This window comes from Cicer arietinum, chromosome 1, assembly GCF_000331145.2.
Source record: "Cicer arietinum cultivar CDC Frontier isolate Library 1 chromosome 1, Cicar.CDCFrontier_v2.0, whole genome shotgun sequence".
In the NCBI taxonomy this organism is placed as follows: Eukaryota; Viridiplantae; Streptophyta; class Magnoliopsida; order Fabales; family Fabaceae; genus Cicer; species Cicer arietinum.
Genome location: NC_021160.2, coordinates 2,868,093 through 2,881,600, shown reverse-complemented (window position 1 = coordinate 2,881,600; position 13,508 = coordinate 2,868,093). Strand labels below are relative to the sequence as shown.

The 13,508-nt window shown below is 33.1% G+C and overlaps 3 protein-coding genes across 3 annotated transcripts in view; all 3 read right to left on the bottom strand.

The window, feature by feature from the left end:
* Positions 1 to 628, bottom strand: part of LOC140920574 (putative disease resistance protein At3g14460) — a 2,281-nt gene extending 1,653 nt beyond the window's left edge. The window contains 1 exon segment of the mRNA XM_073369210.1: positions 2 to 628. Coding sequence (XP_073225311.1) covers positions 2 to 482 — 481 coding nt within the window. The 5' untranslated portion in view covers positions 483 to 628.
* A 2,321-nt stretch (positions 629 to 2,949) lies between these two features.
* Positions 2,950 to 5,581, bottom strand: UGT79B21 (cyanidin 3-O-galactoside 2''-O-xylosyltransferase FGGT1). Its single transcript, XM_004485793.4, has one exon. The coding sequence runs from the start codon at positions 5,321 to 5,323 to the stop codon at positions 3,947 to 3,949; it is 1,377 nt and encodes a 458-aa protein (XP_004485850.1). The 5' UTR covers positions 5,324 to 5,581; the 3' UTR covers positions 2,950 to 3,946.
* A 1,425-nt stretch (positions 5,582 to 7,006) lies between these two features.
* On the bottom strand, positions 7,007 to 13,023 carry LOC101515361 (uncharacterized). The gene is made up of 8 exons (XM_012713812.3): positions 12,515 to 13,023; positions 11,250 to 11,453; positions 10,612 to 11,103; positions 9,658 to 9,768; positions 8,540 to 8,722; positions 7,840 to 8,043; positions 7,512 to 7,632; positions 7,007 to 7,426 (listed from the first exon to the last, which is right to left on the bottom strand). Exons 1-8 carry the CDS (start codon positions 12,995 to 12,997, stop codon positions 7,314 to 7,316), a joined length of 1,911 nt encoding a protein of 636 aa, XP_012569266.1. The 5' UTR covers positions 12,998 to 13,023; the 3' UTR covers positions 7,007 to 7,313.
* Between the last annotated feature and the right edge of the window lie 485 nt (positions 13,024 to 13,508).

The window sequence follows — 13,508 nt, the reverse complement described above, 5'->3', positions numbered from 1 at the left end:
ACATCATCCAGAACAATTAAGAACTTTTTTCCGGTCAACTTATCCTTCAAATCTTGCTGAAGAATATTCAAATTATTTGTGTTAGAAGCACTTTTAACCTCCTCTGCAGTGGCCTTTGTAACCTTCAAAACATCAAAAGCATCAGAAACACAAACCCATGCTTGAACATCGAATTTCTGCTTTATACTTTGATGGTTGAACACAGATTGGGCTAAAGTGGTTTTACCCACACCACCCATGCCAACTATGGGGATCACAGAAATCTTATCACTGTCAACATCATCACCATCATGTAACAGTAAGTTGAGTATGGCCTCTATGTCTTGATTTCTACCAAATATGTTAGATCCATGATCTAGAGAGGTTGACGGAGTTCTCCAAGAAGAGTGGTGGTGAGTTGCAATATGTTGAAGACCAAGAATATCTTTGTGTTTGAGAATGGATTCAAGCCTAGTAACTATATCTTCTAACTTACGAACCATATCCCTTTCTTCAAAGTTGAAAAAGCGAGACAAGTAGCTAGAAGCAGTAGTACTCACCTCTTTGTTCTTCTGAGTAGTAGCAGATTTGGTGGAAATGTGATCGAGAAGGTCATCAGCAATATAGAGAGCATCTTTGAGATCATGAAGCCAGTTGTTAACAGCAGAGTCTTTGATCTGTTTCTGCTCAGCATCATTCAAAACAGCTTTGTACCAAAAGAAAACTTCATACCTAGCGTAAATTGCTGTTAAAAAAAAAACACAGAATATGCCAATGCCTTTCTTTTTTCTATGTTTTTAATAATATTTTTTATTAAAACATATTTTTATTTAATATATAAAAGAAATTTTTAATATATATATATATATATATATATATATAATTGTTAATATACACATTTATAATTTAAAAGGTGTGTATTTTTTTTTAGATATATGTAAATTAATAATCACTGTATATAAATATTTGTTCGGCTCCAATATAAATATATAGTAATCATTGGTCATGATTTATTTCGTTTAATATACATTTCGTCGCAAATATATTAAAAGCTAGACTTTTTTTTACAGAATAAAAAGCTGAAATTTTTTTACAACAAATCTAGAGCTTTTATTGAAAAAAAATCTGGAGCTTTACACAAAATCTGGAGCCATAAACAAAAAAAAAGTAACTGATAAACTGGTTATTGTCGATTTTTATATTTGTGTATGCTAAATATCACCGAATATTTGTGTATGCTAACTATCCATATTAGAGATGAAAAAATATAAATGTTTATTAAGTGTTGTTGAAATGTAATTATAAAGAATTATTGGTGAGACTTATCGAGTGAACTATTTTTAGGTGTTGGATTTGAGGAATTGAGAATTTTTTCAAATACTAATATACAAAAATTATAATTAAATAATATGTAACTTAAAAATGAATGATATGCAACTTTGAGACCCACTTATACACTAAAAAAAAGCAAGAAATAGTATCACCATTGTGATACTAGCAATGAGATTGAATAGGTCAATTGACGTTAAACAAGAGTTTGAAGAAATTAGATTTTGATATATCAATTTGAATAGTTAACTCATTAAACAAATATGCTTCGGGATTCGGGCATGCAGGAACTAAGCAAAGTCTTCTAACAAAATTCAAATTCATAACCGCATACAAAACATAGGATCCATTTTGCACATGGAACCAACCACGGATCGAGATTCATTTTTTTGATATTATAAATGATTACCAAGAAAAAATAGTATTGGATCTTCGACTGTTCACATGTGTAATAATATTATTAATACCAAAATATATATAGTATACTCCAAGTTTTGTAGTAGCTAGTACCATAGTCCAATACAAATCATATTTTATAAAAAAGTTGTATTGGTGCAAATTAACGAAATGAATTTCAGTATGGTGATTGACTAATTTGCACTTATGACAATTTTATTATTAATTGAAAGAATTATAATAATACACACATGTGACATGAGCAATTATTTAGTATGGTGATTAATAAATAATTAAGTAGTAGTGGTAGTCTTTGATGGAGTAGTATTGATGACCCTACAATTTAGCCTAATCTGACCATCAGTTCCAGTAAGTGGTAGTGTTCGATGTAGTCTATGTTGTGTCACTCTTGGTTAGCACGTGTGAACACAGTCCAGACAAAAGATAAGGTTTGTGTGGTCGCAACTCTCAAGTAGTGACTGGGAAACAAGAATAGGATGCTTAACTTAACTCCACTTGAGTCAAAATAAAATCACTTAACTCAACAAGATGTTTCTTTAGTTTAGTAATATAATATCTTTAAATTGGTCTCTAAACTTAAAAGTAAGATGTCAAACAATTTCAGCATTTATTATTTAAGTTATGATTTAAGTACCAGTATTTTCTCTTGCTTAATTTTAAATTTTAGAAATAGAATCAATAATCTCTAAAAGTAATTTAATAGATTTTAAATTTATTTAATTGCAATCACATAGTTAAAAATGAAATAGAGAAAACAAAATGAAATGCAAAGTTGTTTTAAAAAAAATAGTGAAAAAATAATTAACCAAGTAGAAAAACAGAACAACACATTTCCGCATTGAGAAAAATGATATTGATGTGATAAAAGAAGAGATTTCATTTGTAAAATACTTGTAAATAGCCAAAAGAGTTCCAATTAAAATCTAAATAAATATAAAGTGTTGATCTTGCTGAATCTTTTTGTTTAAATGATAACATGAGGTGAGACAAACTACTCGTACGTCCGTGAAACAATATTTAAAAGTTCTTTAAAAATTTAATGAAAATGAACGACATTTCTTGAAATGGTTTTCTTGATTGTTATTGTAACATCCTACTTTTTTGAGGTATTAACTAACGAAATTCTAAATGTAACCAATTAGTAATTTATTCAATTGTATTTTAAATAATAATGAATGGTAGTATTCTAAATTACAAAGAGTAACCTTAATGCGTAAAACAAAATAAACTCCTAAAACAAATTTTTTTGTCTCTTACTACTCAAAAAATAAATCCTATCTCGTACAACTTTGAGCACTTATCAAAAACTCTCCTAACAAGTTTAATAATAGTACAAAAGTATTTCGAAACCTCCAACGGCACGGTATCGTATTTCCTTGCATCTTCATCAACTAAAGGGGCGGCATATAGCTCAAACAAATCAACAGTAAGGGACATCAATCCGAAAATAACATATATAGAACTACATGACAAAAATCATATATAGTATAAACAAATTGTATATATATCAAGTAACGACATCTAAATATATACATATATATTCACACCACATATTTTTCAACACAAAGACTCCAACCTAAATGCAATGTCTATATGTAACTGCAAATCATTCTACTATTGAGACAATGATAAGGTCGACGTAAATTCAATAAAAATAAGAGAAAACGAATTTCTCTCAAAACTCAAATCGTCGAATCGACGCCGATGACTAACTTTGTACACATATCAGCACAACCACTCCTTCTAAAATCCTAGCTTCAGCGGCAAAGGAGTTCTGAGTAACACTAACATAGGATCACCAATAACAACTTTGATCTCCTTGTAATGATAACTAATTATTCTTAGGCATTACGCGATACACTTATATTATTTGCATTGAAGGATCAAGTAACAGCTTTCCTCTGTTTCATGCATTTTTTAGTCTCTTAACGTGCATTTAAGAAGTTCAAGAATGTGATTATGCTACAACACTTTCAGCCTTTGTATTTAGCTATTTTATTTGGAAAACACTATATTTCCTGTAATTGAAATATGAGAGAAGTATTAAACTTTTGTATGTCAATCACATTTATATTTATAGCTTGGGATAGACTTTCAAACAAGGAGAATCTAATTTTTCTATTTTGTCTAGAAACGTTCAAGTTATACACCAAACCAAAAAATCTATAAAATATGACACTCATCTAATTGTATTCTCTCATGATACTTGGTACTTTTTGAATCAAGACTTTAGCAAACTGTCCAGCTTCTGAACCAAATTATCCACGTAGGAGTTTTCTAGCCCCTTACTGAGTAAGAACTCCCTCCATTTAGCATGATTGGTTCTCACCATATGACCCAATTCACTCTCATTGTCCATTACATCCATCACTGCCTTACACACAGCTTCTCTAGTAAATAGTCCATTTTCTTTACATTTCTCAACCTCTACTCCTACTTTCAAATCTCCACTCATTATTCTTGCATTAATGAATTGATCTCCTGCATGAGGTAGAAGGACCAATTGGCATTCATTTACCATGGCCTCTGTTAATGACCCAGATCCACAATGGGTTACAAAGCAACCCACAGAAGGGTGACTCAGAATCAATTGTTGTTGAACCCAATCCCCTTCAACTACCCCTCTTCCCTTTGTTCTCTCACTGAATCCTTCAGGAAAAGCTGATTTAATCGTTTCAGCTCCTATAGGCAGTTTCAAGGCGGCTATAAAAGGAATTTTTGTAAGTTCAAAACCCAACAACAGTTCCTTAAATTGATTACTCTTCAAAATGCATTCACTTCCAAAGGCACAGAAAATCACAGTTTTTGGTTTGAAACGTCCTAGCCAAGTCACCCATTTCTCTTTTAAAGTAGAGGTTGGTGGGTTTGGAAAAACTGGTCCTGCCAAAAACACCTGCTTTCTCATTTGCCTTTCAAGATAATCACAATAAAGGCCTTCCATTTCTCGGCAAGTCTTGAAAACGATAGCATCACAGCTGGTGAAAGCGATCAATTGACGCTCCATAAATGAAATGTCTTTGCCATAACCATTTACAGTAGAAGTGGCTAACCCTCTTGCTTCATGAGGTTGTAGCTTAATTGCTGATGGTGGAAAGCTTGGTGGAGGGTTAATCAAATCAGCTTCTGTCAATGATTTTTCATGAAGTTTTCTTTCTGGGCTTATGAGATATCCTACAGTGGCAGGGCTAATTGTGCAGTAATGTAAAGCCTTAATGCCTAACTGACATGCTAATGCAGGTAACCAATATGTGAAATCAAAGAAGACCATATGAGGTCTGAGTTCTCTTAGGGAATCTTCAATTATAGGCTCAGTGAGATCCATTGCAGTCATGAGAAGGGAGTGTAGTGAGAAAGGAAGATCTGCAGTTGTTTCAGAACCAAGAGGAAGGCCATGGACGTGTGGTATGGTGATTGGAATGAAGGAGATGAGATTTGGGTGGAGATTGAAATGCTCTAATTTGGATATAGTATTTTTTGGCATGAGAAATGAAATCTTGTGGCCCCTCTCAGCAAGTTTGTTGGATATATGAAGGTATGAGGTAAGATGGCCTAATGCAAACCATGGATACATTGCAACATGAAATATGTTGGCAACCATGGTTGATTAAAAGGAATCAAGGCTATGCAATCAATCTGAAATCACATGAATGTGATACACTTGCTAAGTTAAGAGCTTAAGTGGTTTGAATTGCATGGATAATCTCTTTGAAAAATAAAGTAGAGATACTGTGAGATGGGAAAATGAATTCAATGTTTCTACACCTTAATCATTTTAAATACATCCAATGTTTTTGAAAGTTGTGATATTTATTTGGTTCTATGGAAGTGGTTTCTTCATAATCTTTCTCATTCCTTTGATAGAGAAATAGTCTTTGTTCACAACCATAGATAAATAGTTGTTTGACACACTCACACAAACACTATTTATTTATTTATTTATGTTGTTGATCAAACAAGTATTTTCCCTTCTTTTTGTTGAAAATGAATTAGTATAATTTATAATTAAAAAAATTAGATAAATAAAAAACTAAATACAGTCGAAACTTTTTCGAGATAATCAATTTATTTCTTGAAATTGTAGAGATAGACATTTATCCTATGAAATTCAAAAACATACATCTAAATCTTTTAAATTGAATGACATTGAACAAATTAATCCTTCTGTTAGATTTATTTGTTAATGAGTTTGACATGGATGAAACCTTCTGATGTGACAGTTTAAAAAATTTATTAAATTATTAAATTTCCATCCATTTACTCAAATTTTCTTACCGCCCGCAAAAGTTAAAAGAAATTTGAGATATAATAGTAAAAAAAAAAGGGGGTACAAAATTGAAGGAATAATGGAAACAAAAATGAAGAAAAGGAAAAAACAAAAAATGAGAAAACGGATAAACGAAATCGGAAAAATTACCTTTGGCAATAAACATGAAAAGAAATGTGCTCCAAAGTTCTTCTTTGTTGAAGCAACTCTAACAACAACTTTTCTTTTACTATGATATTTGAAAATTGTCAAGTTCAAGTTTTCACCTATGAAAGAGAGAAAAGAATAAGTGGTTATTTATTCTTTCATTTTATGAGATTTGAACACCAAATAAGATAGAGAAAAATGAATTATATAAATTAAGGTGCTTGGAAGAAGAAGTTTGAAATCATAAAAGATGAACAAAAAAGTATTTTATAAAGGGATAATAAAAATTTTGAGTTTCGAATTGGTTTATAAAATCGGCCGGTCAATTTAACCCCTATATGATGACGTGTTTACCAAATCGGACAATTTAACCTATGTCTGACGTGTTTATTAAATCAAGCAATTTCGACATCATTGAGAGGTCAAACTAGCATAGAGACTATTTTGATTGACTTCATTCTATTTAAGAATTTTATTTATCTATTTCTAGATTTTAGGCGATAAAATCCGGCCTATACAATTTAAAATCGCAAATTCACTGTTCACTCAAAAAAATTTAATTGCCAGACTGTCTCACTCTCACTACCTTCAACTGCTATGTCTCATTTAGGTTTTTATTTAGATCTGACAATTATATGCAATACAATTCATGGAAATCCTTATTTTGAACTTTTATCTATCAATCCATTATTTTGAATTCTTTCTTTTTTTTTTTAGTACAGGAATTCTTATTTGTTTTACTCCCATATTTTGGATATATATACATTTTATCCTCCCTATTTTCTTCTACCTTTCAAATTATCGGGACAAATATGGTGGAAGGGGTTTTCGATTTTTCACAAAGAAAGATGAAAAGATTTAGGACACCTGTTTAATAAAGTGATAAACTCAAGGCATAACTTCTGGTGCCTTAAAAAAATTCTCTTGGGGGAACTATAATTTTTCTTTTACAAAAATATTATTGCATTTCTAACTCAATAAAATATTCAATACAATTTGGAGTCGTCACAAACAATTGAGAACAAGCTTTAGACGTGCTACCCTTACAAGAGAATGAGCTACCATATATATTCTTAAAACCAATATACTAAAGACCAACAATCTTCTAACGTTTCACCCCCCAAAAAAACAAACTTCTAGCCTTGTTGAATATATATTATATATACCAAGAAAAGGATCACTGATATGGCCTGGCCATTGCAAAATAGACATCTGGTTTTACTGACATGAGCAACTCTACAACAATAACTTTTTCTGGAAGGAGAACCCTGAGACCTGGTTCAATGATACCTGTTTGATAAAATAATAATCCAAGAGAACAGTTAACAGCTTCAGTAACATTAAGCATCGAAAATCGAAAGCAATAAGAAGTTACCCGGTGAAAGCTTTTTCCCTCCATACAGCTCCCTTGCCAGAGGATTATCAGCCCACTGATTAACCGCCACTCGACTCAAGGGTTGAAAACCAACTATCTTCCCCTCACTAGAGAAAACCACCTAAAAGGGCAACAAACAACACATAAATTGAATAACACAAAGCAAACAAGAGTTACAAGACACACACATCACACCTTTTCCTCCATGTACAGGAGCCTCTAATAGCTTGTGAAATTAAAATCCCAATGATTAGTCATGCTTTAACTTTGCAACAAAAATAACACGGAAGCCAAAGATGTATTACAATATTTTGAAAATATGGAATACCTGGTAACTAGCAATATCCTGCATTGACACTTTGACATCTGCATCTATATCCTCTGAAGAAGTAGAAAGTGTATCAACACCATCACCTCTCAAATATGCCGGTAATTCTCCAATCCAGGCACCGATACCATCTACTTTAATTTCATCTGACCAGCCAAAAGCATCCTTCACCTTAGCAACAGCTGGCACGCAAAACTCTTCCACCTATCCATGTAAAAGATTCAAGAAAGGACTTCTCAGAAAGAAATAGAAAGCACTAAAAAGTGTAAACAGTTACACAGACAATACAACTTATGCCACAGGGAATGTGGGAACAGACCCTAACCTAACATGACATATAACCTTTGTACAAGTGTTGTCAATCACAGATTATAGCAAATAACACTTCGTTCAAATTTTGCTACGGTACAGTGCTATAGGGTCGGTATAACCTTTATTTGATAACACTTTGTACTAAATAGTGTATCGCAAAAATAATGGCGCTTCCGTTTTGTTCAAGCTCTACAACACTATTGTGCTATAGCGCCGCTTATAGCAGATATTTGACAATATTGCATTGTACGAAAGAAACAATGTATAAAAGAAAGAACAGTATAAGTAGCTAGTTTATAATGAACATTGTATTTATCCATTCCTAAACAACATGCAAATTTTGCATATATTAATAAAATGAATAAAAGAAAAAGGATAGACAGCACACCTTTGTTGCATCCAGAATGTCATGCATAATATTGACTTCAGATGTAGGTAGAGACCTATGTTCTACAGGGTGTTTCCTTTCCTTGCTTAAACGAGGCAGCCAAAATTGACCAAGAGCACTGATCGCTACAAGAAACATGCCAGTTGCAAGGGTGACGGACAAAAATTTGGATAAATAACTCCCCTACAAACAAATACGCCAATCAGCTAAATGCCAAGATACACTATCCCAACAGAGCTATAACAAAAAACCAACTCATGAGCAAAAAATATAGATTAAGGCTCTGTTTAGGAGTTTGGAGGGGAGGGGAGGTTTTGGGAAGAGAGAAGGAGAGAGAAAGAAAGAGGGAAATATTCCACTTTATTTGAGAGAGCGGTTTTGTAAAGAATGAAAAGGGGATGTATATGACTAATATACTTTTAATTTTGAGATTATTAATAAAGAGGTGAAAAAAGATTTGAAGAATTTATCTAAGCCCTCCAAATTCTTCATCCAATACATTTTTTGAGTTCTCCCAATATAGGGGGATTTTGTATTATGAAGAAAATTAAATCCCCCATTCAAGTTGGGGGACTATCCTTCCTTCACTTTCCCTTTCTTCCTTCCTATTCTCCAAAGCCCTTCCCTCCCTCCTAAACTCCCAAATGTTTTTACACCATGATCTTGACAACATGGAGATCATTAGAAGACTAATTTTTGATATAGAAAGACAGCTTATCATGTAGTTTTATCTTCCTCTCACACTTAAGAGAGTTGAAACACTTATATAATCAGTGTTGTCAATCATAGATCACTGAAAATAGTGATTTCTTCAAATTCTACTACGCAACACTGCTAAAGCACCTCTATAGCCGCTATTAGACAATATTTTGTACAAAATCACATATTGCAAAAATAACAGTGTTTTGTTTAAATTCTGTTGCCATATAGGCTATAGCTGCTATTTTACAACACTATAAATAACAAATAACGAACACTTGATTACTTTTTTATGAGACTTTGGAAAGTTTGGCAGCCACGCCAGAAGAAAATTCCTGTGGATTTTATAATACCATGTAAATCAAGTGTTTTGAATGCTAAATTTTGAGTGAATTTTAACAAACAAATAACAGACGTACCTTTCTACTGGAGACGTTGACATACTCGGCCACCACTCCACAGGATAAGTCCTTATCAGGTAGAGAATAGGGGTCAACATAGTACATATCTAGCGTTTCTGCCAAACTAACCTGCAATTTCGTTACACTTGTAACATAATGTATACATATCGAATGCATGATATTGATAACACAGTTGTCACATAACTTTAGGTGACCCTAAGCACTATGCAGTACACCCTTCTATAGCATAGAGTATAGGAAACAAGTAAAATCTAATTAACAGTGCAATATCGAAGTATTGAACGAAAGCCACCATATTCAAACTTTCCAAACAAAACGTAGAAGTCAGCACTAAGGTAGTGTTTGGCACACAGACCAGATGGAACAGGATGACTTGTTCTATTCTGTTTTCTTTAAGGTGACTAAAATGTACTTTACATACTACTATATTATACTTTTAGTATTCATCAAACATAGAACAAAACATACTGTTCTGTCCTATTCTAATATGTTTATCAAACGCTCACTAAGATAAGAACCTGACCGAGTTAGAAAGTTTTCTGAAACTTTCCAAATTTATTTTTATATTTCAGAATATTATCCAAAATCTTTAAGAAAATTTTAAACACTGCCCATGTTTCTCTTTTTCTTATTTGCTCCTCCGACGAGTAAATCATAAATGATTAAGAGAGGTTCATGTTGTGTCTCCCCTTCATTATTTTTGTTCTTTACATATATGTATGTTATGTTACCCCTTACTTTGAAGGCACTCTCATCTGGCAAACTAACAACTCGCAACTTGTAAACATGAATATTTGACCAAGGCTAAAGGTCTTTTCAATAAAACTGAGGACAAAAATTGAAGTCCACTGCGAAACTTACTTAAACAGTTGAGACACAACTACTAATAATCAAAAATAGAAATTATCACCAATAGTATAAAGGTAAATGCAAAAGGAAAAGATAAAGTACCATTTGGGAGTGGGTCAAAAGAACTTCCCACCTATTATCTGAAGATTTCTTCCAGCCCTGAAATTTTGCATCTCCCATTATCTTGGTGTCAACCTCTAACCGATATACAGGTACATACTCACTTGTCCAAGCACTGAAATCAGAACCACCAATTTTCTCTAATTTTTCATAACAGGAAGGCTTCCACCAGAAAGGCCCTGATTTTATTTTCACAGGCTTGAGTCCATCCTTCATTAAATGATAGTTATCCAATAGACTTTTTGCATTTTCCACTATTTCATCTTCAAATAATTTGTGCAAGATGACTGCAGAATCTTTTGATTGTATCCTTTCAGGCTTTTGAAACCAGCGAAAGAAACCACTTCTACTTCCACCCTGTGATTTATCAAGAAATTGCCTTTGAGTGTTTTGGAGAGCAGAGATGCAAACAACTTCTGCAAGCACGGACATAAGATATTCATCGGATGAGCTGAGAGTGAAAGACGCAGGAACCTGCTCATATTAAATGCATAAAAAGAACCGAACGTATCAGTATCAGGGTCACCTGCACGACAGACATCATAATATGACATTACGATTTACAAAAGCAATGTAGATATAAAACTTATAAAAAATCAAGGGAAGAGAAAGTAACAAACCTCTCTCGGGTTTTCGAGATCTTCCATTTTTCGTTCTTCTCCTGGTTGAAAGACAATGAGATCAAAGTTCCAAATCTGCTCCAAAACCACTTGCCTAAAGGTCATAGCCAGTACATTCCTAGATGTAGTGTTGGAAAACATATCTTGTGAGAGAGACTTTCTGAGCTTAGCAGCCTTTTCTTTAACTTTCCTAGCAGGTAAAAACTGCCAAAACAACAACATTTGAAATTCAATTCTCAAATTGGCATTGCGAAAAGCTTCTACTTACTACCAAAGACAACACATATAAATTACACAAAATGTCTCCAAAACAGTGTGCCAAACATATCCCGCAACTACAAGTTGGAATAAGCCATGTTGCCAAAAAGGGACGTAAGGCCTATTCTATGTCAGGCCCCAAGTGAGGTTAAGTTTCCTTCTTAATAGACAAGACCAAAACTTTTTAGAAACATGTATAGCTAAAAAGATCATGCTTCAAGCCACCCAAAAAGCCTTTTAGACTGAACAAGCTAACCTATTTAAGTCAATAATCATTTTATTATTATTACTGCTCCCCCCAATCCTAAATATAAGAAAAACATTGGACCAAATACATCATCTTTTGTTGACCTAATTTTCTCTTATATTTAGGATCAGAGGGAGTATTATATTAGATTTTGTATATTGTGTTAAATCATATACTTGCAAATCTTTTAAATAAATTAAGCATTAGATCAAGCTTATGACAATAGGTTAGGCTTGGAGCTTGAACTTTTTTAATAGACCAATTTATGCAATAGTCTAGCTCGGTGCACCCTATTCTCATCCCTACACACAATTGCAGCCAGTGTTATCAAATGGAAGCCACGGCGGATATTGGTGGCGGGATTTCATCAATGGCCATTTCACACATGATGTTGGCTATGGCGGACATGTAGACAAAAAAATAGCGGATTTTAGCCATCGCTGCCATGGACCTCCATCCACTGTCGACAACACCGATGCGGTCTGCAATTATGTGATGATAAAAATAAAATACATAAATGCATGATGCAACAGAAACACATATGCACCTTAAATATATTTACATCATTATTTCCTCATTACAAAAGTATGCTTATGTTTTTTCAGCTCTAATGTCACTCACTTTCCTCCTAGTTGTAGTACTAGATATAATATTAAAGTAATAACATAACCTATAAGTACATTTTTAAATAACCCCAAAATCATAGAGAGTTTCATTTAAAAAATTGACAAATTCATAACAAAGTTAAAAAAGAAGGTACCAATCGAGTAGATACAGTGCCATGGTCACTAGAAGAAGCAGGAAAAACGGTTTCAACAACCATGGCATCCATACTGGCGTCAATGTGTTCAGAGGCAACTTCACCGCCATCAGCGGCAGCAGCCGTTACAGCCTGACGGAAATCAACGGCTCCGACGAGAGTGAGTTGAGACAAATCATTTTCGAATGTTCGGACACAAGGGAGTCTCTTTTGGTCTGATGAATCGGCAATTGCTTTCAAAACTTGTTGCTCCGTCACCGGAATTGTCTTCGGAGGTGAACATGAGAGGACAAAGATGGAGTATTTGGAGTTGGGAAAGTGAAGCGTTGGGAAGAATAGTGAGAATTTGGAGTTAGAGCGGAGGGGAACGAAAGGGGTGAACAGTGAGGTGGTGGATGTTGCTACAGTGGCCATGGCAGTTGCCATTGGAGAGAGAGAGAGAGAGAAATGTTGTGTTCCTTCTTGTTGGGCTGGGCATTTCATTCGAATGTTATGGATCCTCTGCTTCTTTCTTTTCTTGACCCAAACAAATATTGGCTTATCTGTTATTATTATCAAAACAGTGATTATGATGTTGAATAATTTGAAGAATAACTTTTAGAATTTTTTTTATCAATGAGAATCGATTTCGAGTTCCTTAACCATAATGAAAATATTTAAAAAGAAAAACAATTATAAAAAATAACTCAAAGTTTTTTTTATGAAAGTAATATATTTAAAAGTTGAAGGTTAATTGTCACATATTAACTATCAGCATATTATAATTATTCATTAGCAATGATCTAATGATTATAATTGATTGATAATGTAAAATAATTTTAGATATTTATGAATTAAATTTTAAAATTTATTTTTGATGTAAATATTTAAAATAATTCTTATGATTTGTAATTTACTTCTTTTTTTTTATATGAACTATTTAAGGGGCCAAAGAGTAATTAAAAAAATATTTTCCCTAAAAAGTATTCATAATTCATATGCTCTCTATTCTCTT

Bases quoted from the DNA above. Each gene is read 5' to 3' on its own strand.
- UGT79B21 (XM_004485793.4), bottom strand. From the start codon at position 5,323: ATGGTTGCCAACATATTTCATGTTGCAATGTATCCATGGTTTGCATTA.
- LOC101515361 (XM_012713812.3), bottom strand. From the start codon at position 12,997: ATGAAATGCCCAGCCCAACAAGAAGGAACACAACATTTCTCTCTCTCT. The intron at 11,454-12,514 runs GTACCTTCTTTT...TTGTTTTGGCAG, and splicing joins GCACTGTATCTACTCGATTG to TTTTTACCTGCTAGGAAAGT. The intron at 7,427-7,511 runs GTAACTTCTTAT...TTTATCAAACAG, and splicing joins AGGGAAAAAGCTTTCACCGG to GTATCATTGAACCAGGTCTC.